We start from the raw sequence: 27,688 nt of genomic DNA on the forward strand, positions 1-27,688 counted from the left end.
TGTTGTGTGTATTATTTTGGTGTTATCTTGTTTAAGCTTTAAATCAGCCAAGCAGTGAGCACTTGCGGATATACATAAATGCAGATTTAAAATTATTATTTAATTTATTAAAGGGGGCTGAATACTTTTGCACACCACACTTTCAGATTTTTATTTGTAAAAAATGTTTAAAGCCATGTATAATTTTCCTTCCACTTCACAATTGTGTGCCACTTTGTGTTTGTCTATCACACAAAAGCCCAATAAAACATATCTATGTTTGTTTAACGAGAAGAAATGTGGGCATGTTCAAGGGGTATAAATGCTTTTGCAAGCCACTGTTTAGTATATTAAAACAAAGTGGTAATGTTTTACATGCGCCACCAGAGGTCAGTATTGTCATGTTCACATGATTTTAGGTCTATTGATGAAATCTAAGGAGCTGTGGTTTGTAGGTCTATCAATTAAAGATGCTTTCAGTGAAATAAAAAAAACAACAACTAAATTTAGTCTGAGGACACTGCTTGTGGGGAATTTTTGGGCAAAGTACAGTTTGTAAATTCAACCCAAACATTTAAAAGGTCATGTAGAGGTTAGTGGGGAATCATGGTAGTGAAAACAAACTCTGAATGGACGGTAATCAAGATGAACAGGAAGAGAATGTGCAGAGAACAGCCGTGTTCCATCAGAAATGGGCAGCTCAAAACATGGGTGAAATACAGCAACAGAACGGCAGGTAGGTCCCACTTTGTTATGTTAGTCTTTGACGAAACATGAAGTATTTCTCCATCATAATGACAGAAAAGACCAACCCATTAAAACTACAAAAAATAAAGTTCCCTCTGGTTCTGAAAACTGTTAGAAATATTTTAGGTGATTAGAGTTCTTGGTCAAAATATATTCATCAGAGAATTAGTCATTCTTTTAATATGTTCATACATTTCAGAGCAAAAAGTTCATATTGCACCTTTTAATCAGCAATTATTTATGTTTCACTTAATACATTTCGCCTTAATTTAACCTATATACAGCAGTGTTGTTGTGAAAAGCACTCATATTAAATAGCAACCCTCTACAGACTTTACAGCCTTAAAGAGAAATGGAAGCTGGTGGTAAAAGATTGAATAACTTTAAGACTTCTACTCTAACAATTGGGATTAGATTCCTAGAACATCAAGTTACTGTGTTACAAAGATAAGAACTGGCAACAAGATTAACACCAACTATACTGTACATGACAGCCTATAAAGATTTTTATCAGGATCCCAAACAAACAAACAAACAAGAAACACATCCATCATTAAAAGCAACACCTTGCCAAATTATTTGAGGTTAGGTAAGACCTTGGTGAACTCTGTGTGGCGAAGAAGAATAGTGGTGAGATTCAGTTTTGGGTTTTTGAGACATAATCAATGAATCCTTATTTTTGTTTTCCTGTTTTATCCATCTCAGTAGTAATGTTGATTTTGTGTGCATACAGTGACTATAGAAATGATTCAGCTCCTTGGATGTTTAACCTTTTTATTGATTTTAAAAATCAATCATGGTCAACATAATTAGGCTTTTTTGACTTTCTTTATGACTGCATGAATTAGGGGTTGACCAATATTTTTTCAACTATATATAATGTGGCAAAAGAAGGGGGTGGGGCAAAGATCTTTGGCTTTGTCTGCTCTATGGCTGCCAAAATTACATTTGCAAATATTCACATAGACCATGATAAAGTACCAGTATAGTGTACTTTTTACTGGTGTTTTGATATGTCTGGTTCCGTTATCAGGACTGTTTCTTTCAGTGTTTGGTTGTTTCAGTCACACAAAGCTATTCAAATGAGAGAGTGAGAGTAAGAATGTATTTATTCAGTAAATGAAGTAGCTGTTCTGCTCCACACTGTGATCAAAGTGCAGAAACATTATCAGATGTGCATTTCCAGCCAGTACGGTTTGAACCTCTGCTTTCTAGTTGAAGGACACTTTTGTCTTTGAAATTGTCTTATCTATCTGATGACAAATGTCTACACAAACACACACGAAAAAAAAGAGAAGACAAAACATATTTTTATTTTCAAAACCATTAATTTTTTCTAAAGGTTGACAAGCACTTCAGTAATCTCATGTGGGCACTTTACTTTGTTGCATTCAAACTTAATTCCCTGTATGCTGTGGTGACTAATGACTACAATTTTACAAATTTGTGAAGGGTGGAGGACTGGGAATCATCATCTTTTGTTGCTGCAATCAGAATAAAAGCAGCGCCTTATCCAACCTTAGGTACAGCCATAAAAACGTGAGCATCTCTGGTTATGAAACAAGTTGATAAATGTTTACAGAAAATCTGAAAGTAGTCCACGATTGAGTGGGTGGAGATACAAATTACTGTCCAGTCACTGGCACACTATCACACTATGTTCAAGAAGATAAAATCCAATTTACACAGCAGTTAGCTCTTCAACAGTGGCAATGAATGAGTGAAGATATGGAACATCACTGGGACTTTTTACAAGTACAGCTACACATTTACATTGTTTTCATCTATCATTTTCACTTAATATGGTCACACAAAAGACGCTGATGTCAGTGGCACCAGGATCAAATTCAGCAGACATTCAGGCAAAACCTAGCTGATTTGTGGTACATGGAGACAGAAAATCATGGGCCCTCAAGCTGGACTCGTAGAGTCATACTGGAAAGGCTTAGCATTGACAATATGGACAGCAGAAGATCCCTTATTCCTCCCTTGGCTTTCTTCATGGAAATGCTAACATTTCAATATGTCTTTGCTGTGTTTAGCACAGGAAGAAGAAGGCATGGCTTTAGACTAATAAATCCTTCTTGACACCTAGTGTGTCCCAAATGTCATACTTGTATATTAAATAATAAAGATATTCTAGAAATTTACATTAAAAATTGTGGATGTTTTATGGGACTGCACACGCTGGGAACAGGTCTCCTTAAGCAGGGACTGTCCCTGGAAATCAGGGACACCTGGTCACCCTTTTTATATTAGATTTTATATTGAATGAGCGCTAGTCAGAACATAACATTTCAAAAATGAAAATGGATATGAATGCACAACTTTTCTCAGCTTTGTAAAACAAGCTAACAAGCTCTCTCAAGTAAGGTCAAAGAGAATCGGGTGCAGGTTTTCCAATGCACACTGTCCCTTTTCATAGAACCACTCTGCCAAATGTATGTGCAACTGTTGGGTGCATAAAGGTCGAGGCTCTGGACGATAATACTGCTAGGGCTGCACTCAGCAGCTAGGAACTCGACAAGTTCATCCCAGCAGCAGTAAGCTGGTGGTTAATTTTGGCTGTCACCTTTTTCTTGCAAATTTGCACACAGTCTCGTTGAGGTGTGCTGGATGTCCTTTGTCGTCTGATAAAATCCCAAATGCTGCAGACTTCAGCTGTTGCATTTTTTGGGGGGGGACAAACTGGTTTCGGGTTGCTGTCTTTTCTTTCCAACTATCCTTAATGAGAATAGGCTGTAACATGACATATGGGTAGACCACCTAAGGGCAGTGTGCACCATGTGTGCAGCACAGGGGGGAAAAAGGGTACTGATTGCACGGGCCCACAGTAGGAAGAGGACCTTGGGAAGCCTGCAACGAAAAGTGAGTTTTTATTTATTTATCTATTCCTTGAAATTATTGTCATTATTGAATCAAAAGCAACTAAATTAATAGGTCAACGACTGAAATTTGTATCAAAGACAGTGACATAAAATACTGGTGTAGTCCAGTGCTGTGAAATAATGCATGTAAATTTAATTTAATAACCAGAGTAAAAATATTGCTCATACATCAGAGAATTATGGTTTAGAAATACATTTAAATGCAGAGATATTTGTAAAAATGCCTGGCTGCCTGGCTAGCCGGCTAAGGGGGGCCTGTGTAATATTCTTTCTGGGGGCCCAAAATCCCTAGCTACACCCCTGGTGTGCACACTTCTTGAAAGAGTTATTTTTAGTAAGCTCCTTTTTTGAGAAATAATGTCTTATTACAGGAGTCCTGTCATCGGTGCTGCAACTGCTGGAAATGAACACACTCTTTTATTTTTAATATATGCTCATTATATGGTGCCGTCTTTCATGATTATTTTAACGACCTGCAAGGTATTACCACCCATTCCTACTGTGCAGTCACGTGACTGAAAGCTATGTATTCATAATACACCTTTGAAACCACCAATTGTGTAAAACCAGTACTTGCTGCTTGCATACCTGTCAGTATGAAAACAATATCACAATCAAAGTCAGGGTTAAGCTGACACCCAGCTTTCTGTGATATTGTTTTTTTTATTTTGTTTTAGTGTGTTTTGCAGAGGTTATGCAACAGTTAACTTTTTAAAGCCTCAACTGGAAATGTAGGAGGTACCTTCTTTTTAATGCAGAAGCAAAACCTGATTTTGGCAATGGCCAGGAGGATTGCTGTAAACTCGATGAAAAAAAAAATTAATATTACAGAAGGGTTATGTGGCCTTCAGAGGCTTTGAGCTGCCAGCTCATGATCATGGACTTTGATTGGCTGTCTCCATGGACTGAGGTGGAAGGTAAACCAGTATGAAGGGCTGCATGTAACTTTTAGAGATCCATCTTCTTTTCAAGCACTTAAATAGTTAAGAATAGAAAAGTTGGTTTAATAATTCAATCATAGCCGGTTGGTGTCTGAACCTTTTTACACCTTGCATTAACATCAATTCTATATGTGGACCCAGTGCAAACTGAAGATAATTTGATATCTAGTGGTTCAGACTGCATACAGAGATGGTCTGGGATGCCTTCAACGGATTGGTTTGGTAGTTAAGGTGTGTGGTTGTACACCAGTAAGCATGGCTTACTTTCATCTATCCAGATTTGCTCATCACTAACAGTCTTGAGTTGAGTTGTCATTTTAATTCTAACAGTATGCCAGAAGTTTTATTTACTATATAGTATATCAGTGTTTCCTTTGCAGACATGCTTATGACAAAATGAGGGAGAAAAGCTGTTAAAAAGTTGCTGCTAGCTTCTTAGCTCAGACCCCTATTTGTTAGTATTGCAAACAGCTTCACTGCATGCAATGTGTAGGGATATTTAGCCAGTCTATTAGTAACTGGTTTGCTGACTGTGCTTGACTGGAAAACAAACTGATCTGACCTGAACCCCATAGAGACTCTATGGAGTATTGCAAAGGAGAAGAGACAGTAGAGCCAACAACACAAACACCTTGAAGACCATTATCAAAACATAACATGATAACACATCAGCATTGACACAGGCTGATTACATCTACGCTACATTGACAGGCCTGCCCACAGAGGAGGCTTGGCTCCTCGGTAATGGACCCTCCCCTGACGCCATTGATTAATATAAGCTGATGGATGTTTAACCCTTTTATTGGCTTTGTAAATCAATCATGGTCAATATAATTTGTTTTTTCACACCAGAAAAAAACCTCTTTAATATCCCAAATGAACACAGTTTTCTACAAAGTAATGTCAATAAGATAAAAATATGTAATGTAAAAGAAGTGATGCACGGATATTCACCCCAATTCAGTATTTAGTAGATGCTCCTTTGGGTGCAATCAGAGCACTGAGTCTGTGTGGATAGCTCTCAATCGGACTTTCACATCTAGACTCCCATTCTTATTTGCTTAACTCCTTAAGCTCTGTCAGGATCAGGTGTGAACATCCCTTTTACGAGTCCAGCCACAAATTCTCTGTCGGATTGAGGTCTGGGCTTTGAGTCGACCACTCCAGAACATTCATGTTGTCTTTAAACGATTTCAGTGTAGCTTTCACTGTAAGCTTCAGGTAATTGTTATAGGTAATATTTTCTCTCAAGTTGTTCTCTTGCAAACTGAGTAAGATTCTCTAGTAGAATTTTCCTTTTTCATTCTACACTCTATCTTTACAAGCCTTCCAAGGCTGGCTGCCAAGAAGTTTCCCCACAGCATGATGCTGCCACCACGTGCTTTACATTAGGGATGGATGATGTGCGGCATTGGGCGTCTTGTCTGATCGCCAAAAAGCACCATCCTGATCTCATAAGACCAAAGACCTCTCTTCCACTTGACTGTTGAATCTCCCACATGCCTTTTGGTGAACTCTAGTCAAGATTTAATCTGAGTTTTCCTCAACAGTGGCTTCCTCTTTGCCACTCTGCCATAAAGCTTTGACTGGGGAAGAGCCTGGCCAGGGGTTGTATGCGGTCTCTCCCATCTCAGCTGCTGAAGCTTGTAACTACTTCAGAGTAGTGATGGCCTCTCTCACAAGTCTCCTTCTTGCACGCTCACTCAGTTTGTCAGAACAGCCTGATCTAGGCAGATTTACACATGTGCCATATTGCTTAAATTTCTTTATGTTGGATTTAGCTGAACTGTACCTTGGATTTTTTTTATCGATCTCCTGACTTGTACTTTTTAATAACCTTTTCTCCAAGTTGGTTGGAGTGTTCTTTTGTCTTCATGGTGTAATGGTAGCCAGGAATACTGATTAACCAGCATCTGGACCTTCCAGACACAGATGTCTTTAAACAACAATCACTAAGACACATTCACTGCACTCATGTGATCCCCATTTCACTTATTGTGTGACTACCAGCAGCAATTGGCTGGACCTCCGTTGAATTAGGTCGGTCACTTTGAAGGGTTTGAAAATTTATGTAATCACTTATGTTACATTACTTTTTTTTTTTCTATTGACATTACTGTGAAGAAATCCCTTGGTAAACCCCATACTGGATTTGGATGGCATGAGATAACCCTTCAGGATAAAGTAAAACCATAATCTTTCTTAACAACAGTGTGCACTGGAAAGACCTTTGAATGGGAAACCATGTGTGATTTAGATAAGTAAGTTGCATCTATCAAAATCAGTCTGCATATTGACAGAATAGATTGCTCTCTATTCTAAGAAATACACAAGCCACATGTACATGCGAACCAATGCGCAAAGAGGTCAAGGTAATAGGTAATAAACCTTGGAGTCATTCTGTGTCTCCTTCCAAGAAAAAATAATTACACATGGAATAAAGTATGTGATAGTGACCGATATATAGCAAGTAGGGTATCAAGCTTTACTCAGATGTAATGCTATAAAGCAATATCATTACATTATTACAGTCGGATACCAGAGGTTACCTAAGGTCTAAGATCATATAAATTACACTGTGGCTTTTAGCAGTCATGTTACACTACTGTTTTGCAATAAATAGATTATGTTGGTCTCAATGATAACTGTAAAAAATAAAATCCATGCAGTATTAAGCTCAAACAAAGGATCAAAATATAAGGTCTTAAGATTCCTCATAGTGGCCAATAAAAGTGGATTGGCTCCCTGGATTTGTTGCATAATCTTCAACCCAGTGAGAGAAGCCAAAGGTGCATGAGGTGGTAAACACTGAAACAGCAGCTGCAGCTTTTATTCTAAGATTTTGGTTTGTCAGATGACAAATATTAATTGGGCAAAGGTGAAAAAAGGAATCATTGATGCCTTTTTAAGTAGACTAACTAAAGAAAGGACTGAGCAACATATTGTAAAACTATCAATAAAAGGATGACTCAGATATGAGAGTCAAAGTTTGAGCCTTTTTTCTCTGAACTGAGCCACACGGTGTCTGTGCAATCATCTCAAAGGACGGTCCAGACAGATAAGTTCTTTTGACAGCCCTTCCAATAAAGACGAGTGCTATAGGGGGAGTGGTTTGCGGTGCAGTATTTATGCAGACACCTCTGCATGTTCTTCACTATGCTGTCTGCAAACATGGCAACAAACTTCTGCAAGAATGCTGAGGAGCATCCTGAGCCTCTGAAGGCAGAAGTGAAAGGTAGGGGTTGCTTTTATATAGCTAAATGACTTTTAAATGCACTGACTTAGTGCTGACTATTGAGGTTATCTGCTTCTCTTTGTTCAGGGTCCATTCCCAGCTGGCTGCAGGGCATACTGCTGCGTAATGGCCCTGGCATCTTCTCTGTGGGGGACACCAGCTATGACCACTTCTTTGATGGGATGGCCATCATGCACAGCTTCAACTTTAAAGACGGTCAGTCTTGTGATTCTTCATTTGAGAGCTTATTTGGGAGCTTGTTGCCTTTATTCGGAGAAGCTGTGGATAGAGGAGGATATCAGGGACATAGAGTGGGCAAAGGCAAGCCAAAGCACCCCGTGGTCTTTTTCTAACTCAAATGTCTCTTATTGCAACAAATATTCAGCTTTTAGTAGGAATGCACCATGACTTGTTAATTATTTCAGATTGCAAGCTTTTCCATAAGCACATCACACAATTCTTAATGTATTGCAATAAATAAAACCAACATGCAATACTTTCTCTTTACAAGTTTAGCAGTAAAAATATTGATTTACTTGAAATCACAAGAAGAAAGTTGCACATTTCTCTAGCTAAAGCTTAAAAAATTCTTTAACATGCCTTTATTTATCACATTTTATATCATCAACAAACAGTACTGTTAATCACATTTTTCCTCATATAGAGCAGGCTTGTATGAGGTCCAAAAACAGTGCAATAAAGGTTGCAAGATTCAAATGTTGATGCACATTTTGAAGCAAAGAGACTCTGCATTTCTTTGAAATAACTTCCTGTATTTTTATATTGCAATATACGACACAGAAAGAAAAATATTTCCAGATATTTTCCTTTTTTGTTATTATCTTTGTATCAAAGCCGCAGAAGGAAGGGGGTTTTAAACAAAGCTTTAATCTTGCAGGTGAAATGACCCACCGGAGCAGATTTCTGAGAAGTGACACCTACAAAGCTAACATGACTGCAAATAGGATTGTTGTGTCTGAAATGGGCACGATGGCATACCCAGACCCAAGCAAGAACTTCATTGTCAAGTAAGCATATTCTCAGTTGTGTTTAGGACAAATTATGATCATTGATTTTACAGAAAATCCTACTGCAGTGTTCTATTTTGATTCTTTTCGAACTTAATGTCATATTTTTGACATGCAATACCTTCATTAGTCAACTAAGTATCTTTTCAAACGTGGAACATTAGTCCACAAATGTCTGCGATAGTGAAAGCACACACGGAGCTGCCATTTAGAAATTGGTTACAACTTTCTTATTATAATTTTATATCTGCATATCCGCAAAAAAGCATACCATTTTCACTAATCAATCTCAGAAGACATCACGCATCAAAAAAATAATGCAGATTAATTGTTCTCTAATGTATGCCAGTGCATCTACATGCAGATCTAGGGTGATATATGGTTGTCATAGGTGTATTCATGCAAAAGTAAGTTGATTTTCAACCGCATTAGCAAGGCGTCTTAGAGAATCTGATAAAGTAAGATTTCACCTGGACGAATATGTTTACATGCTTTTTAAAAGCTCAGTTTTCATTGGGCTAACACAATAAATCAGCTTTTTCTGACTGCATGTAAACATACTGAATTATCATGCATCATCCACAGCAACTTTTCCAACTGAATTTAAAAACCAGAAAAGGTCTTTGAAATTTTTTTTTTTTACATTTTATCCTTTTAAATAAATATATAGTGAACTATAAAGTGAAGAAGGAGTAAACTAAAAATATGAATTTTAAAAATAACCATCCAGAAATAAGGTAATGCACTTGGTTTTCTGTAAATCAAGCCTGCTCATATTATTAGTGCAGTTATTCAAGATGAATATTTTTAACTGACTAACAGCACTCGTCTGTTTTTACAGGAGAACCCCCCTGTTGTTAGCAAACACAAACATGTCGTTGATCCTCAGGATAAGGAAAATTCTGCCCTTTGCTCATGATAATTTCGCACAGCCCCTCTGTTGTTTAATCTTTTTTTCTTTCCTTTTCAGAGCGATCACCTTCCTCAACCACACAGTGCCTGACTTCACTGACAACGGGGCAAGCAACTTCATCAAATATGGAAATGATATTTTTGCTACATCTGAAACCAACTACATCCGCAAGATTGATCCTGTGACCCTGGAAACTCAGGACAAGGTAGCTTTATACTAGGGCTGTCCATGCGAATGCTTCAGTTACAGTCAGAATTGTCATTTTAAGCCCATTTTAAGCCTCTGTGTTTGGCACTATTTTGCAGTGCAAACTTCGACCACCAGCTACATGCTTTTTCACCTCAGTGTATCTGAACCAAACAGCAACCTCGGTCTGGAAAAATGAGCCAATGTGAAAGTGCAGAACATTGCAATACAGCAAGTGTCCACTTGAGGCTGGCTGCAGGAACACTGGAAGTCTCACTGAACACCTGTTAAAAAGCCGTTTTTTACACTAGACATAAACTGGTTTACAGCCTGGTTCAAAAAACCAAATGTGTCTCATTAGCTAATGTCTTTGTGTCCTCTCACTGCATGGGGGGTGAATTTTTTTCTACCACAATAGTTTAGATCATATTTAGGAAAAATCTCCCTGCAGAGGGATTGCCGCATCTCATTTAATTGACAGATAGCTTGACAGGCAGAAGCTACGTTTCTGTCAACTAGAATGCTAGCTAGCTGACAGGAAGTCGAGCTTAGTGGACGGGCCGTTACGTTGATCCAAAGCTCGGTTGAGACCGCAATTTCAATATGGAGCCCACCTCAGATTGGCTTCCAAAGCAGTTCGAGTCCGCCTATTGTTAGCAGACGGCTGACCTCACACAGGCTTTGTCCAAGTCTTTCTACAGTCTATGATCTGAACAGCTGTTTGGGTGTGCTGCAGGTTTCGTCAGAAGAAACAACAAACCAAACTAAAACTACTTATTTGAATTCAGTTTTCCTTTTCGACAGCCATAAATAAAGTAAACATATCATGATGACTGTAGCTTGCCTAGTTATCAGGAATAACGGCCATAACCTACTTGGATGACTGTGACAGAGTGGCTCCGTCACTGACAGTAGGCAGCTCACTGACACACAGCGCCAAGGCATAACACACACCCGAGCGCTGAGGCAGAGTGACACACAAAACTTTTCCCTCTCCGCTAGCATTTCCATTTTCTTAGTAAAACTCACCATTATGCTTTCCCCTCCTCTGTTTCATAGCATTACACCTGGGATCTCTAGCCTTCAGTTGTATACAGTTACAAGTTTTTAGAACACTTTAACCTTGAGGTGCGTTGTATTTGGCTTTGCCATGTCCTGTTCCCATTCCATTCAGCTCTGTCGGTTGGGTTTCACCAGTTTATCCCCAGAAGGTTGAAGAAGGTCTGTAAAACACTGCCGTTCAGTACCCCAGGGAACTCTGGATGATGAGTGATGCAGGCTGCAGGTATTTGCAAGCCACCACGCTCGATTAGAAATGCCCTGAAGGATTGTTGTGAAATCCCACTCATGGCAGCAGTAGCTCTGCATCTGTTGTTCCTCTGAGTACTCCGGGTCATTAAAAGTATCCCCTTGTTCCCCCCCTCCACAGTAAAAACACACACACAAGTTGAAACTTTAATGTTGTTTTAGCTCTTGCTGTTTCCTCTGCTGAAGACCCAAACAGATGATCAGATATGTTGAGGTGGAAGAGAATGTAGCAGTAGCCAAAGCTTGCATTGCAAAATTGTGCCAAACATAAAGACGTTTCTGGGTTCAGACTGAAATGCTTCAGGGCGCAGGTGGCCTAGTGGTTTGGGGCGCACCCCATGAACGCAGCCGGCCTGGCTCTCTCATTCTGTCCACTGTCGTCCTCTATCAATAAAGGCACGAAAAGCCCAAAAAATAAATCTTTAAAAAACAAAGAAAGAAGTGCTTCAAAAATGCTTAATGGACCCAACAATTTAGTCAACATTGTTTTTGACCCGTTTTTATCTTAAACCTGCTAAATAACACAGAGAAACTATACCCATCTCATACCACCCAACTTCAAAAATACAAAATTATCCCTTTAAGATGGCTCAAATTGCAAAGTAAAAGCATAACAGAATTGTTTCTTGAGAAAGTCTCTTAGTTTGACAGTTAGCTTTAACTGGTTTCTTGGGGATCTCTTTAGTGAGTCATTTTGTACATGCACTCCTGCATATTCTGTAACATATAAGAGTGTTAAACTGTGTTTCACAGAATAAGCACTTTTACGCTGTCTCCTATCTCTAAGTCATGGTTTCAGACCTTTCGAATAGTTGTTTCACACTGTAAATATGGACTTCAAATATTTGTTTTGAAATGTGAATTAATTGACATTTTTACATGCTATCAAAACTGCAACTAACCCCAGTTAACTATCTGAATTCAATGGTTAATCACGATGAAAGTATGACAGCTTTCATTAAGCTGATCCACTCCTCCTTAAACAGCCAAGCCTGCATCATCTCATTCTTTAATGTACTGCTTCACAGGTGGACTACCTGAAGTACCTGCCAGTAAACCTGGTGTCGTCCCATCCTCACTATGACAAGGAAGGCAACGCTTACAACATGGGGACTTCAGTAGCAGAGAAAGGAAAGACCAAATACCTGCTGTTCAAAGTCCCTGCTGTTTCTAGTTCAGGTATGTTCTTCTTTTCCTGACCCTCTGTCACTTTCCTCTATCAGCTGTACTCTGAAGAAGACGTCAACAGTTAACTTACAACATGTGTTATGCAAATGTAGAGCAGCACACGTGAGCCTGGTACACGTAATATGCCTGACTTTATTATATCATCAGATCTTCAGTGTGCAGGCAGTGCACTTAAACCTAAACCCCAGCTTTTCTATGGGATGCATACTGTGATTTAATGAAAACTTATATAGATAAATATTAGTGTATTTAAAAAGTTTCATGAGAATTTGATGACTTGACACAGGTATTGACTGAGTATGAGAACTGAGATTGGCAGAACCACTTTAATCTCATATAATGCACATGTATAAAGACTTTATTAAGAAAGACCCCATTCATACTTTGCATTAACGTCCATCCCGGGTATTTGGAAACCAAGTGGTGAACTTTAATGCTAGGTGTGGATGCAATCCAGTGTGAACTGATTATGATTTGATATCTGATAACTTAGACTGCATAAAGAGGTGGTCTGAGCCACACTGGTTTGGCATTATAGATGCCCATGCATACTGGAATACATTAAAGACTATGCTTGTCCATTCAGGGCTACCTCATCCAGCCTCATTCATAGTGATGGGAATTCCCACATTTGAGCATTTGCCTTTATAGGGATTGGACAGCTGAAGAGATCCAGATCAGTTTGTGCATTTCAGTTACAAAGGCTGGTCCTGTTGCTCAACATTTTGTACCATTTTGGCTTTTTTAAGTCTATTGAATTACAACTGCATGGGGCAAATTCAATGGATTTATAGTTAATGCAGAGTAAATACTATAGAGTCAGCTACTACAGTTAGGATTTTCCTGCATTTGTCCTGATGGTGCTAAACAGCCACAGTGTTTTATTTGTGAAGATGTACAAGCTAATGACAGCATAAGGCTTCGTGAATCCTGGGGTCACACTGAGACAAAAGCAGAGTTAAGTGATCAAACCTGGGGGATTTTTTTTTTGACAGGAAGTAAAAGAAATTTTGATCACAGAAGGCAACTGAGACATTTAGTGCCATAAACACTAAGATAGCCTCAGCAAGTGCAGGTTTTTGACGCCAACAATGATCAAAAGTAAGTACCAGGCAAGGTTGAAGGTGGAGAATGATCTGCTGTTATGCAATCCTGCATCACCTGCATAGACGTAAACTCATAGTTCCTACTAAATTAGAGCGTAGAGCATCATGATCAGGTAGGCAAAAAGTTCATCATCCAAACTATAGAACTGATTGCCTGGGTAAGATGGGTGTTTAAAGACATGTGCAGACCGAAATATAAAAAATCTAAGACTGTTGAAATAAAATACTTAAAGATACAAAAATAATAAAATATAGTTGTTTAATTCATATTTTTTATGGGGGTGGGGGTCCACAGATTAAATAATTTTCTTATGAGGGAGGCGAACTTTCCGACACTTAAAACTCCCTGATATCAACAACCCAAGAGAGTTCGACTGGTGAAGTCACGTTTTATGTCCTTAGGTAACATCACTCCTTGTCTTTAGGGAGACATACAGTATTTCACAGTACACAATCTAGGGTTAAGTCCTGGATATCTGTGTGTGATATGGGAGACTTTACAACTTCAGCGTTATCAGAACAGCTGTGAAATCTAAACAGAGAAAATGACCTTTTCTTCTTATTCTTTTCTTACATTTCATTCAAATAATCTCTTGACAATGCACTTTTGCATGGACACTAGGAGTGAAAGTGTAGGTAAAAAAATAATTTCTGTACATAGCTACATTTTTTAGTCAAAGTTTAATATACTTTCAGTACTGTAAGGGAAACAAAGACCTTTGGTGCTCCCTCTGAGGGGGGCCTGCACTACTACCTGCTTGGACGTTACTGTTATTTTATGCATATGATATTCAAGGACATCCAGAGCACTTCAAGGGTTGTGTCAGTCCTCTTCTCGCCTGATGGTGCCCTCAGACAGCTCACTCACCACATCTATGCCTTAACTTCAGCCTCAATTTTTGGCCCAAGTATGCTTCAATCTTATACACAGATTTGTGGCAAGTTAGCTACCCGAAGGCACTATCAGGCAGGAAGGATTGACACAACCCCAGTTGTCTTCTGGATGTCCTTGCACATTACCAGGAGCATAGGAAAATAATCTGTTGGAAAAAAAAGTCCATACCTTTAGGGCGGAGTAAGGGGTAGATGTGGTGAGTAAGCACGGTCTAGGGTATGGTCTCAAGGCCCCTGGCTATGCTATGCAAAAAACAGCCCTGTGAAAAGGCCTGGATTAAAGAGATTTCATCAAGCTTGATCTTGGCTGCCAAGGGGCACACATGTGATCACGTAGCAAGCTTGACTCTGGCTTTCCTTGCAGGGTTGTGGCACATCATGCCCTGTTAATACTTAGTGCCCTATGCCTAAAATTTATGTTATCCACTTAGCTTTTCTAATCTTGTACGAAAAGATGAATGAAAAAAGTCAATCTTCCCATTTCATCAAAATTCCTCAGACAAACCTGCACTCAAAAATGTGGAGGTGTTGTGCACTGTTCCCTGCCGCTCTCTGCTCCAGCCCAGCTACTACCACAGCTTTGGCATGACTGAAAACTACTTCATCTTCATCGAGCAGCCACTGAAGCTGGACATCCTGAAGATGGCCACCGCATACATGAGAGGAGTCAACTGGGCCAGCTGCTTGAAGTTCTCCCCTGAGGACAATGTAGGGCGTCTCTGCCGTCTGTGTTTTCAACTTTAGCTCTTTATTTTACTTTGGGATTTCTTTCTAAATATGAATTTCTTTCACAGACCCTGATCCACCTGATCGACAGAAAGACGGGCAAAGAGGTTGAGACGAAGTACTACACCGGGACAATGATCGTCTACCATCATGTGAATGCTTTCGAGGAAGATGGTCATGTAGTGTTTGACGTGATCACCTACAAGGATAACAGCCTTTATGATATGTTCTACCTGAGCAAGCTGAAGGAGGTCACATCCTCCCAGGAGGACAAGTACTCCAAACCAAGCTATAGGAGATTTGCCCTTCCCCTCCACTCAGACAAGGTAGATAAAAAAATAAAAAAATAAATAATGATAATTTGAACTTGTAAACTGAGCTGAAATAAACGTCTAACTCTTGTTGTTTGCTTTTTGGTGGGGTCTTGCAGGGCATCGCTGTTGGAGAGGACCTGGTGAAACTAAAGTTCACAACAGCGAGTGCTGTGAAGGAGAAAGAAGGCAAACTGATGTGCCAGCCCGAGGTGCTCTGTGAAGGTAAAATCAGTAGAAAGGTTTACATGTGCAATATTAAATTTACTTTTTGCGAACTCTACTCCAGATTTAATATGCATTTTCTTGAAAGGTGTCTTTCTGTTTGCCACTCTCCCATAAATCTTTGATTGATAAAGAACCTGGCCATCAGTTGTATGCAGAGTCTCTCCCATCTCAGATGCTGAAGGTTGTAACTCCTTCAGAATAGTCATGGGTGTCTCGGTGGCCTCTCTCACTAGTCTCCTCCTTGCACGCTCACTCAGTTTGTGAGGACGGCCTGATCTAGGCAGATTTAAACTCTCACCATATTCTTTTCCATTTTTTGATGATGAACTCAGGGGGATGCTCTGTGCATTGAAATTTTTTGCATCCATCCCCTGACTTGTACTTTTCAAAAACCTTTTCTCTGAGTTGTTTGGAGTGTTCCTTTGTCTTCATGGTGTAATTGTAGCCAGGAATACTAATTAACCAGTGATTGAACCTTCCAGACACAGGTGTCTTTATACTATACTAAAAATCTTATACCATTAAGATATATAATTTTGAAGTATTAATAGAAAACCCCTTTTATTTTCATCAGGTTTTGAATTACCCAGACTGAATTATGATATCAATGGCAAGAAGCACCGGTTTGTCTACGGGAACTTCGTGGAGGACTCTGCTCTGTCAAAAGAGGTAACAATCATTTTTGTTTTATGATTTTGTTTAAATGATGGGAACATCTGTCTTTTGGACTTCTCACAGAGGACAGACTTGCAGACTCTATAAAATTTTTGGAATTCAAGGTCGTAGGAGAGACCGTTTTCCGGGCAACATTGTTTGAACGGAGGGAGGAAGCAGTTTACAGAACTTAAAATTAACCAGTCGATGTAAAAGAAGCATCTTGTGTAAATGTGAATGACTGAAAGACACCAAAAAAAAAAGCCTAATTGGTCTGGTTTTTGAAACCACATGTTGTCTCCATTGGGTGCACTTTTACATGAGAAACAATGAAGAGAGACTATAAACTCAGCAGACTTCAAAGTGTTTCTCCTCATACCCGCCGTGAAAGACGTAAGGACAGCAAAGAGGAAGGCAACAAAGGAAACATCTCCATTAAGACAATCAAATCATTTATCTTTCATTCTAACTTTACAGTGAACCCCAACAACAAAAGAATGCTTCCTGTTTTCTTTGGAGTAGAATGGTTTATGGATGTGGCTTTTACGTGAATAAAACCCCAGTGAATTAAAGCAGGACGGACAGATGGAATCAAATCAAAGCATGTGCAGTAATGACAGGAGTGACGTCGATTAAGGATCCGGAACAGTCAGTTCAGTATATTTGATCATAGAATAACTAAGCTTCAAAGTTTCTGAGGTGCATCTACCCTAGTTGGATTTATTTTTCCTAACCATAATTCCAGATGAGCTCTAATTCCAAAAAAGCTGGGATGTTGTATAAAAGGTCAGTGAAAACCGAATACACTGATATTTCAATCTTTCTACAGCACAGAGACTGATAGACTGTATTGTTTTATGGATATAGACAAATGTTCTGAGTTTGATGCCTGCATCATATTTCAAAAAAGTTCAGACAGGAGCATGTTTACCACTGTGTCATGTCAAATTACATATCAACACACTTTTATCGTCTGGGGACTGAAGACACCTGTCGTTGAAGTATTGAAAATGGAATTCTTTCTCGTTCTTGCCTGATTGACATCAGGGGTGTCCAAACTTTTTCCATTCAAGGCCACATACAGAGACACATAAGGATGGTGGGACCACTTTCATATACCTCACCTTGAGGATATTACAGTTTGTAAAACCAGTCTAATGTAGGTTAAGACATGCTTTGTGATTGGGCATGCTAGAGTGGCTGTTTAATGACTAACAAGGTAAATAACTAATCATTTAAAAGAGTCTGAGGTGACCACTCAGATTTCAGGGGGCTCTGGTCAGCCATTGATACCACTGGCTCTGTCCGTGGAACATCATTGGTGCTGCTATTCGTCGTCATTATCTATCAGGGTGTATTAGATCAAGATATTGTTATAATTTTGGTTGCCAATATAACTGACATTTACAGTGTTGTCTCAGTCTAGTCAGGGGGAAAAAAAACAATTCATACTGTCAAAATGTATGTTTACAGAATTAGCATGGTAGCATTGCTTTGTGCTGAAACTAAGGAGAATAATGTAGTCTAGTACAAGCTTCATGCTCTAATGTGGGCCATATTTCATTTAATTTTAAGATTTTGTTGAGGGCTGGTCAAAAATGACTTGCGGGCCACATTTGGCCCCTGGGCCATAGTTCAACAGTGCCGGGTTTCCATAGTGCTGTCTTACTCTATACATTTCCAATGGGAGATAGGTCTGGCCTGCATGAATGTGGCCATGCTTTTGTAGCTTATACAGCTTGTGGTTCTGCATTGTCTTGCTAAAAAAAAGCAGGCAAGGCCATAAAAACAATGATAGAAGATTTTGTACCTCCAAAACTTGTATGTACCTCTTTCACAGATGGGCTAGTTACCCATGCCATGGGCACTAATACACCCCCACAATCTGGGTGGGCGATTTTCCCTCTTTGGAGCCTCTGACAGGCTTTATTTCCCCAAACGATTTGAAATGGTGAATGCACTTGAGTTTGTATAGGGCTTTTTTTATCACAAGCATGTAAAGTTGGTGTTCAGCCTTGCTCCTGATGTGCAGAGAGTTCTGATTTGATGATACTGGGGAACTGTAGATGGTGAATTCTCTAAATTCCTTCTGAGTATGTTGGGAACGTTTATAAACTGTTGGACTGTTAGCCTATGCAGTCTTCCACAAAGTGGAGAACCTTACAGTACTGTTGATTGTAAACAGCTGAGCTTGCCAGGTGTGCTCCTTTTATAACCAATCATGATACTCTCATCAATTACCAATTAACATATTTACCTGGGGAAAGTTATGGGTGTCTTTTTAGCACTGCATAACTTTCCACGTCTTTTCTTGCCAATATCCCCACATTTTTGGCTTGCATCAAATTCAGAATGTGTGTATATTACCAGAAAACAATAAAAGTTTGAATAGTTAATATCTTGTCTTTGTGCTGTATTTCGTGAAATATTGGTTTTGAACGGTTTGCAAATTGCTGTATTTTGTTTTAGGTTTTTTTGTTGGGGCTTTTAATGACACCATGTTTAGTCTAGTTTTTTGTCCCTCTTTGCGTCTTTATCTCCTGTAATGCTGGATAAAGAATCAGTGCCAGTATGTAAATGAGCTCAGTTACTAACATGGCCTGTTTTATAGCTTTATTGCCATACCCTGAGTATACGGCACAAAGTCCGACTGGAGCAGTAAATGTTTACAAAATCAATTCCTCATGATAGCTGCTAAAGACACATAACAGGAAGATAATTTGTCATATTTGAAATGCTTTATTTAAACCTTTTAAGTTAGAAAATGTTTATACTTCAGGGTAATTTATCTTGAGTTAAACAACGTCTGAATTTTTCAGCTTTTATTAACATTCAGTTTAAACTGTTGAATTTTTCAATGTTAAATTAGGATTATAATCACTATTACTACCATTATTAATGAAAAAAGGTGAATGTGACCCGCAAATTTTCTCTGTAGTTAATTCTATGTTCATATATGCTTTCCATTTATAACAATACTCGCAGAATTGATCATAACTGTCTTAAACAGAAAAAGTCCATTTCTATTTATTTATCATACAATTTCATAACAATGATTATCCATTAAATATTTTTGTTAGTGGTTTTTTGTTTGGCCACTTCCTGTTTATGGCTTTTTTGCTAGCTACAGATTGCATTTTATAAAGGTATTGTCCTGGGTATTAAATATCCACTAAACACATGGTGCCAAAACAGCCATTAAACTCAGATATTATGTCTGATCAACATGACTGAATAAATTGACGATTGAAAAAAATATGAAAAAGGTCAGCAACTTTGTAGCAATCCAACTTTATGTGCTTTATTATAGAAGCGATATCCAATACCACTCTGATATTAGTGTTAAATGAAAATGTGTTTCTCAGTCAGACGATGAGATTGAGATCATTTATGTGTAAGACAATATCGGGTTTTCCTGACTTTGTAAAATAAATACAAATAAATAAATAAATACATCACTCGCCCCCTGCTGTCACAGTTAACTATTTTTGAGCTGCACTGTAAAGTTGTATTTCCTTTTGCTTTTTCATGTTGCTAGCATTATCTCTAAAAATGTCCTAAACTTCCAAGTGTGTTTTACAATCCAGACAACAAAGGTAAATGCTTCACTTTGTGCCATTTCATTTTGTTTTGCCCCTGACTTTCTATGTTTAAACTCGTGGTTAAACCTCCACCCCTGGAAACATCAGTTGTGCAATCCTCCATGCTAAACACAGGCCGGCCTAATAACTAAGGTCAGTGACCTAGCACATGCATGTGCATGCTGTAAACATAGTACAGCATGGAGCTGAGCGGTGTAGTTTGGCCTCAAGGAACAGATCTAAGGATCAACCCATTGTCACCAACACCTGATCAAGATGTTGGAGTCGGGACTGGACTGATGTCTGATACCAGGATAAAATCAGCACCTCACATTAGGTTGCTTAGTTGTATATATCAGTACCTGTATCCTGGTCTGCAATTTTCCAGATATTTTTTGGGGGAGTAATGAAAAACCTGTTCATATTCTTCCATGAGTTTACTCTGAACTGATGATAGCTACCTGTATTTTTAGGAATACTTCTCTTCCTTCATCAGGGTTATGTTTGTTTCTTTCTTCATTAGTTGTCATCAGTTGCAGTTGAATGGTTCTTAGACTGTTTTTTATGTGAGTATACCCTTAATATACCTTTTTCTCCTTTGTGGTTGCTGTCTCTAGGTTGGGAAGTTGGACATAGAAACCAAGGAAAAGCTTAAATGGAGCGAGGAAAACTGCTGGCCATCAGAGCCAGTGTTCATCCCCAGACCGAATGGAGAGTCAGAGGATGATGGTAAGGATACTTTGTGGTGTTAATCTACAACACTAATGCCAACTATTTATAAAGAACCTTTCAAGAGAGGCTGCTTTACAGGCCAATGATTAAAGTACAGAACACTAACATGAAATCCATTCTCTGGATCATTGCTGAGATGTTTCTATACCTTGATTGGAGTCCACCAGTGGCAAATTCAATTGATTGGACACACCTCGCTAGAGAAGGCCTCATAGCCCACAATGCAAGTCAGAGTTAAAACCAAGCTATGAGGTCAAAAGAACTGCCTGCAGATATCAGAGAAAGGATGTAGGGCAAAGACCTTGTGAAGGCTATAGATGAAATTTTCTACCACTGAAGGCTCCCATGAGCACAGTGGCCTCCATAATTCTCAAATGGAACAAGTTTGCCACAACCAGGACTCTTCCAAGAGCTGGTTGCCTGGCTAAATTGAGCAATCGGGGCAGAAGGGCCTTAGTAAGTGAGATGACCAAAAACCGATGGTCACACTGACTGAGCTCCAGAGATCTTGTGTAGAGATGGGACAAAATTCCATTAGGACAACCAGGCTTTATGGCAAAGTGCCTAGATGGAAGCCTCTCCTCAGTGCAAAACACATGAAAGTCCTCTTGGCTTCACATGGAAATTTTTGCAAATGCCAAGCTAGCCTTCCACCACAGCTTTCATAGAATCAGCTTTAAATTGCACCATTCATGCCTAGCTATACTGAATCCAGAGTACAGAGTGTTGAAATAATCAAACCTTGAGGTAACAAATGCATGGATGACTTTTTCTAGGTCTGAAAATGAAAGAAAAGTTGAAAGCAGTAGATCATTCCCAATACTTCTGTCTCTTTCTGTAATATAAATAGACAGAGGACCTTAACCAAGTATAAAGTGATCAATCTATTTTCAAGAGTTAAAGGTAGTTAGCAAAACGGTGTATTTTTGAGTTTCAAGGACCTGGAAAGTCATTGGACATCCTCTTGAATGGCAGGGACAGGACAGAACCATAGACATGCCAATGTCAGTTTATGGGCACATATAACTGAGTACCATCAGTGCAGCAGGGGTCATGAATATTATAGTTACTGATTGACTTGGCTTAGATGAACTTAAAAAAGAAATGTCCCCCCACATTTCAATAAGAAGAGGATTATATGATTGTATGCAACTTTACTGGCTAATAACAGAAATCACATCCCAGAGAAAAATAAACGAGATGTTTTCTTTAATTTTTTTTCTTATAAAGACCTCTCCTCTGTATTTCTTTTGCAGGTGTGGTCTTAACATCAGTCCTCAACTTTAACCCGGGCCAGTCCAGTTTCATCCTCCTCCTTGACGGCAGAACATTCAAAGAAGTAGCTCGAGCATACGTGAGCACCGGGCTCCACAAGGATATGCATGGATTTTTCATCCCACAGTAAACTCAGTCATGTGTGGTGTTTGTTAAACAGCTTTGCTTTTCTTTAAAGAAGAAATACATTTGAAATCTGAACAGTTTTAGACATTTTAGAAGCAAAATGAATACATGCATGGTTTCTACCCTTCTGCTGTAAGATTACACTGGCTGTATAAAACAAATTTCTCTTGAATGCCCTTAAGAAAAATGCTGATTCACTGATTTCCTTTGGATCAAACTGTGCTATGCTTGTATATTTATATATATCTGTATCACTGTTATGTTGTCTACATTAATGTATTGCACTGCTTTGACTGTTATTTTATTTGTGCTCTTACTTTCCATTAAAAAATCATCTGGAAAGAAATAAAGTCATCCTCTTCATCAATTAGACAAGATGATAAAAATAAATCTCATCGATTCTCCAAAATTTGGACTTTGAAACCTGATCTCTTTTCTTAGATTTAATTCTCAGACTAAGGCCACATTTAAACAGATTAACCAACAGAATCCTAGCTTTATCCTCTGCTTCTGAATTCATTCTGAAGCTCTGTTTGAATTTCAGCACATTGTCTTGACCATGTCTACATTCCTAAATGCATTGATTACTGCCATGTGATTGGCCAAACAGACATTTGCATTAAGAAGCAGCTGAACAGATGTACCTGTAACCAGTAAGTTTAAATGTAATCATATTCTAAAGAGCAGCAGTAATTTATCAACATGGCGCTGATAAGAGAAAATGGATATACAGTTGCAAGAAAAAGTATGTGAACCCTTTGGGATTTCTTGGATTTCTGCAGAAATTGGTCAGAAAATGTGTTCTGATCTTCATCTAAGTCACAACAATAGACAAACACAGTCTGCTTAAAGTAATACCACATAAAAATGATGTTTCCATGTTTTTATCGAACAAACCATGTAAACATTCACAGTGCAGGGTAGAAAAAGTATGTGAACCTTTGGATTTAACAACTGGTTGACCCTCCTTTGGCAGCAATAACCTCAACCAAACATTTCCTGCAGTTGAAGATCAGACCTGCACAACGGTCAGGAGGAATTTTGCACCATTCCTCTTTACAAAACTGTTTCAGTTCAGCAATATTCTTGGGATGTCTGGTGTGAATCGCTCTCTTGAGGTTATGCCACAGCATTTCAATCGGGCTGAGGTCAGGACTTTGACTGGGCCACTCCAGAAGGCGTATTTTTTTGTGTTGAAGCCATTCTGTTGTTGATTTACTTCTATGCTTTGGGTCGTTGTCCTGTTGCATCACCCATCCTCTGTTGAGCTTCAGTTAGCAGACAGATGGTCTTAAGTTTTCCTGTAAAATGTCTTGATAAACTTGGAAATTCATTTTTCTGTCAATGACAGCAATCCGTCCAGGCCCTGAGGCAGCAAAGCAGCCCCAAACCATGATGGCCCCTCCATCATATTTCACAGTTGGAATGAGGTTTTGATGTTGGTGTGCCTTTTTTTCTCTACACATAGCGTTGTATGTTCCTTCCAAACAACTCAATTTTGGTTTCATCTGTCCACAGAACATTTTGCCAGTAGTGCTGTGGAACATCCAGGTGCTCTTTTGCAAACTTCAATCATGCAACAATGGGTTTTTTTGGACAGCAGTGGCTTCCTCTGTGGTGTCCTCCCATGAACTCCATTCTTGTTTAATGTTTTACTTATTGTAGATTTGTCAACACAAATGTTAGCATGTGCCAGAGACTTCTGTAAGTCTTTAGCTGAGTCTTCTTCACCTCACTGAGCATTCTGCGCTGTGCTCTTGCAGTCATCTTTACAGGATGACCACGCCTAGGCAGAGTAGCAACAGTGCTGAACCTTCTCCATTTGTAGACAGTCTGTCTTACCATGGACAAATGAATATCAAGGCTTTTGGAGATACTTTTGTAACCCTTTCCAGCTTCATGCAAGTCAACAATCTTGATTGTAGGTCTTCTGAGGGCTCTTTTGTGCCAGGCATGGTTCACATCAGGCAATGCCTCTTGAGAACAGCAAAATTTAAAACTGGTGTGTGTTTTTTATAGGGCAGGAAACTTTAACCAACACATCCAATCACATCACATTGATTGGACTCTAGGTTGGCTGACTCCTGGCTCCTATTAGCTCTTGGTGAAGTCATTAGCCTAGAGGTTCACATACTTTTTCTACCCTGCACTGTGAAAGTTTACATGGTTTGTTCAATAAAAACATGGAAACATCATTTTTGTGTGGTATTAGTTTAATCAGACTGTGTTTGTCTATTGTTGTGACTTAGATAAAGAGCAGAACACATTTTATGACCAATTTCTGCAGAAATCCCAAAAAATCCCAAAGGGTTCACATACTATTTCTTGCAACTGTAGGTCAGCAACTCACCGTCACACTCCAATGACTTAGACAAGTTGAAGCATTGGACGACATCTAGTGGAAGGATGGAGAAATGCAGGGACTAAAGAAAGACTGCCTGTACCTTTCAGCAGAATCAAATCATCAGGTGGTTCCAGAAATAACACTTATTAGTATTAGCCTCCATACAGGCAGCTGATGAACTTTCAGAGGGATTTGGGGATCTGATCCTAACAAAAAGGATTAAATAACCTCATCCACTGTTTCATGGATGCCTACAAACATTACTGTAAATGAAAGAAGAGCTCTTCAAAAACAGCATCTGTTTTATCACAACATATTTTTACCCACAAATAAAAATCTACATCACAAAGACCCTCATCTTTCAGACATTTGCTTCCAAGATTGATGCATTGTTAATTCGGATGTTTTTGCATTAATTTTGATAATGTAAGATATAAATTAAAAGTAAAAGTAAAAAATGATAACTTGGAGACACCGTGGCTCAGTTTAAAGACCATTACTCCCTACTTCTTTTGCTCATGTATAAGTTAGACTTTTTATACCCAAGGTACACCATTTTATTGCAAAATGGATTTACAGTTTTACTTGGCAGAGAAGGTTCTGCTATAAGAATGCTCCCTGAGTTAGTCAAGCAGCATGCTTTGACTTTCAAGGGAGTGCATAGCTAGAAACCCCTACATGCATGGATACATTAATGACAATACATTTTGAATACAATAAAATGAGTTAAAAAGCAATTAATCCATATTTGCATGAATCTGAATATGAGGGTGCAACAAGCTTTATGCTAGAAAGGAGGAGGCTGGGTTGGAGGATGTTAAGCTCTGCCTGCAGCAGCAGAGTGGTGCATTAGTATTAATGCAAGCAGGGATTAATGAGAAGTACATCATATTTAAATACACGGTTGTGTCAAGAGAAAGAGGTGTGATTGGCTGTGGGAGCTGAAAGGTGATAATCAGCTGGCTGTCAGCTGATTATGGCTGGGCATATGACTAGGCTGTCCTGCATGAACTAATGCTCGGCTTAATTTACAGTATCTTCAGTCACTGTACAGTTACGGTAATGATGCATTGTTATACAAATTCCAAAGGCACACCCAGACTTGCCTCAAGGAACACCATTTTAAGACCAATGGTTTAGACCAAGGGTAGGCAAGTGGTGGCCTGTGGTCTGATATTAGGGCCCCCTTCTTACCTATTGTAGTCATTTTTGCATATCAGTAAACTGAAGAAGCTCAGGTAGCCTAGTGGTTGGGCCCCCACATCCAGGAACAGGCACCAGATTCAGATCTATTTGGTGGCTCTTTTTCTGCATGTTGTTGCCCTTTTTCTCTCTCTCATCTTTTTCTGACGTTCCACTGCCCTAGTCTATCTGAATAAGGGCATTAACGCCCTACATACCTACAGCTGCACCTCCAGTCACAACTCTGTCAAGCACCTCCAGTTCACAGATGGCATAACCCTCATTGGAATCATCTCTGGTGGAGACGAGGACCTTGATGCTTTAAAGATAGTGGAGATGGTTGTAGACTTTAGGAATAATGCTGCCTCCCACACCCCTGCCCCAATAACCCTCTGTGAATACCGCGTTTCTGCTTTGAACTCTTTCTGCTTTCTGGGGACCATCATCACCCAGGACCTGAAGTGGGAGCAGCAGACTTTCTGTAGCAGCTGAAGAAAATCAACCTGCCAAATATGACGATGGTGCAGTTCTACACCCCCATCCTTGAGTCCATCCTCACTTCATGGATAACCACCTGGTACGCTGCAAGGACAGGAACAGGCTGCAACGTATCATCTGCTCTGAGAGAGGATGATTGGCTGCAATCATCTGTAACCATTTCTCCATGACCTGTATGCCTCCAGGACTCTGAGGCGTTCAGGTAAAATTGAGGCCACCCCTTTCACCCCAGACATTTTTTTTAGGTGCTCTCCTCTGACAGGATGCTGAGGTCCATCAGGACCAAAGCCTCCCGCCACAAGAACAGTTTCTTACCCCTTGCTGTCAGCATCATGAACAGTACTCACGCCCTCCCCCGACAGAATCTCACTAAACCCAGAACAAGCAGACAAAATAATGCATGTTTATACAGACTTATGTGTTAGATTTAGAAAAAATGGTACTACATTCTAATCGTCAGTAAACCAGCAATTCTGTACAGTTTCTCCACCTTTGGACATACTTTTGTATTTATATTGTATTTTATATTTCTATTTTGCTACCATATTTTTTCTATAACAATCTGTTTACATCTGATCAGTTAATCATTTATATTTTTATTTTATTTTTAACAGCCTCTAGAAATTTTTATTCTTACTCTTTGTTACTTGTTTTGCACAAAACACCAAGACAAATTCCTCCTGTCCCTGGTTAATCAGTATTCCTGGCTACTATCACACCATGAAGACAAAATAACCCTCCAAGCAACTCAGAGAATTTTTTTTTTTGAAAAGTACAAGTAATAGGATGGATACAAAAACTTTCCAAGGTGCTGAACATCCCCAAGAGTTAAATCCATTATCAAGAAATGGAAGGAATATGGTACATGTGTAAATCTGCCTAGATCAGACAGTCCTCACAACCTGAGCGAGTGTGCAAGAAGAAGACTAGTGAGAGAGACCACCAAGACACCTATGACTACTCTGAAGGAGTGACAAGCTTCAGCAGCTGAGATGGGAGAGACTCTGCCATAACAACTGTTGCCCGGGCTCTTCACCAGTCAAAGCTTTATGGGAGAGTGGCAAAGAGAAAGCCACTGTTGAAGGAAACTCGGATTAAATCTGGACAAGAATTTTCCAAAAGGCATGTGGGAGACTCCATGGTCAAGTGGAAAACCAAAATTGAGCTTTTTGGCCATCAGACAAGAACCTATGTTTGGCAGACACCAAACACTGCACATCAACACTAACACATCATCTCCACTGCGAAGCATGTTGGTGACAGCATCATGCTGTGGAGATGCCTCCCAGCAGCTGGCCCCGGAAGGCTTGTAAAGGCAGAGGGTAAAATGAAAGCAGCAAAATATCGGAACATCTTGGAGGACAATCTTATTCAGTCTGCAGGAGAACTACAGCTTGGCACCACTTCATTATTTTGTTTTGTTTTTTTTAATAGATTAATAGTCTACCAAACTGCAGAAGAAAATTAAGAGAGTTTGTCCCAGCCAGACGCTGACACTTCATGGGGATCCTTCGCATGGTGAAGTTTCAAAACACCTCCGTCAGAACATCAAAAGATAAAAACATCTCTCAAGTCTGTTATGAAGCAATACTAAATGCATTTGGAAATGATAGAACAA

At 39.3% G+C, this 27,688-nt stretch overlaps 1 protein-coding gene across 1 annotated transcript; it reads left to right on the plus strand.

Moving 5' to 3' along the window:
* The first annotated feature begins 7,726 nt into the window (after positions 1-7,726).
* bco1 (beta-carotene oxygenase 1) lies at positions 7,727-22,113 on the plus strand. The gene is made up of 11 exons (XM_041814513.1): positions 7,727-7,790; positions 7,878-8,006; positions 8,689-8,818; positions 9,789-9,936; positions 12,254-12,404; positions 14,913-15,121; positions 15,208-15,465; positions 15,570-15,675; positions 16,253-16,347; positions 20,531-20,642; positions 21,902-22,113. Exons 1-11 carry the CDS (start codon positions 7,727-7,729, stop codon positions 22,048-22,050), a joined length of 1,551 nt encoding a protein of 516 aa, XP_041670447.1. The 3' UTR covers positions 22,051-22,113.
* Positions 22,114-27,688: the final 5,575 nt, after the last annotated feature.

Source organism: Cheilinus undulatus, linkage group 19 (assembly GCF_018320785.1).
Source record: "Cheilinus undulatus linkage group 19, ASM1832078v1, whole genome shotgun sequence".
Taxonomy (NCBI): Eukaryota; Metazoa; Chordata; class Actinopteri; order Labriformes; family Labridae; genus Cheilinus; species Cheilinus undulatus.

Excerpts from the sequence above, each read along its gene's own strand:
- bco1 (XM_041814513.1), top strand. The coding sequence starts at position 7,727 with ATGGCAACAAACTTCTGCAAGAATGCTGAGGAGCATCCTGAGCCTCTG. Across the intron at positions 15,466-15,569 it reads TTCCCCTCCACTCAGACAAG|GGCATCGCTGTTGGAGAGGA; the intron begins GTAGATAAAAAA and ends GGGGTCTTGCAG. Across the intron at positions 20,643-21,901 it reads TGGAGAGTCAGAGGATGATG|GTGTGGTCTTAACATCAGTC; the intron begins GTAAGGATACTT and ends TTTCTTTTGCAG.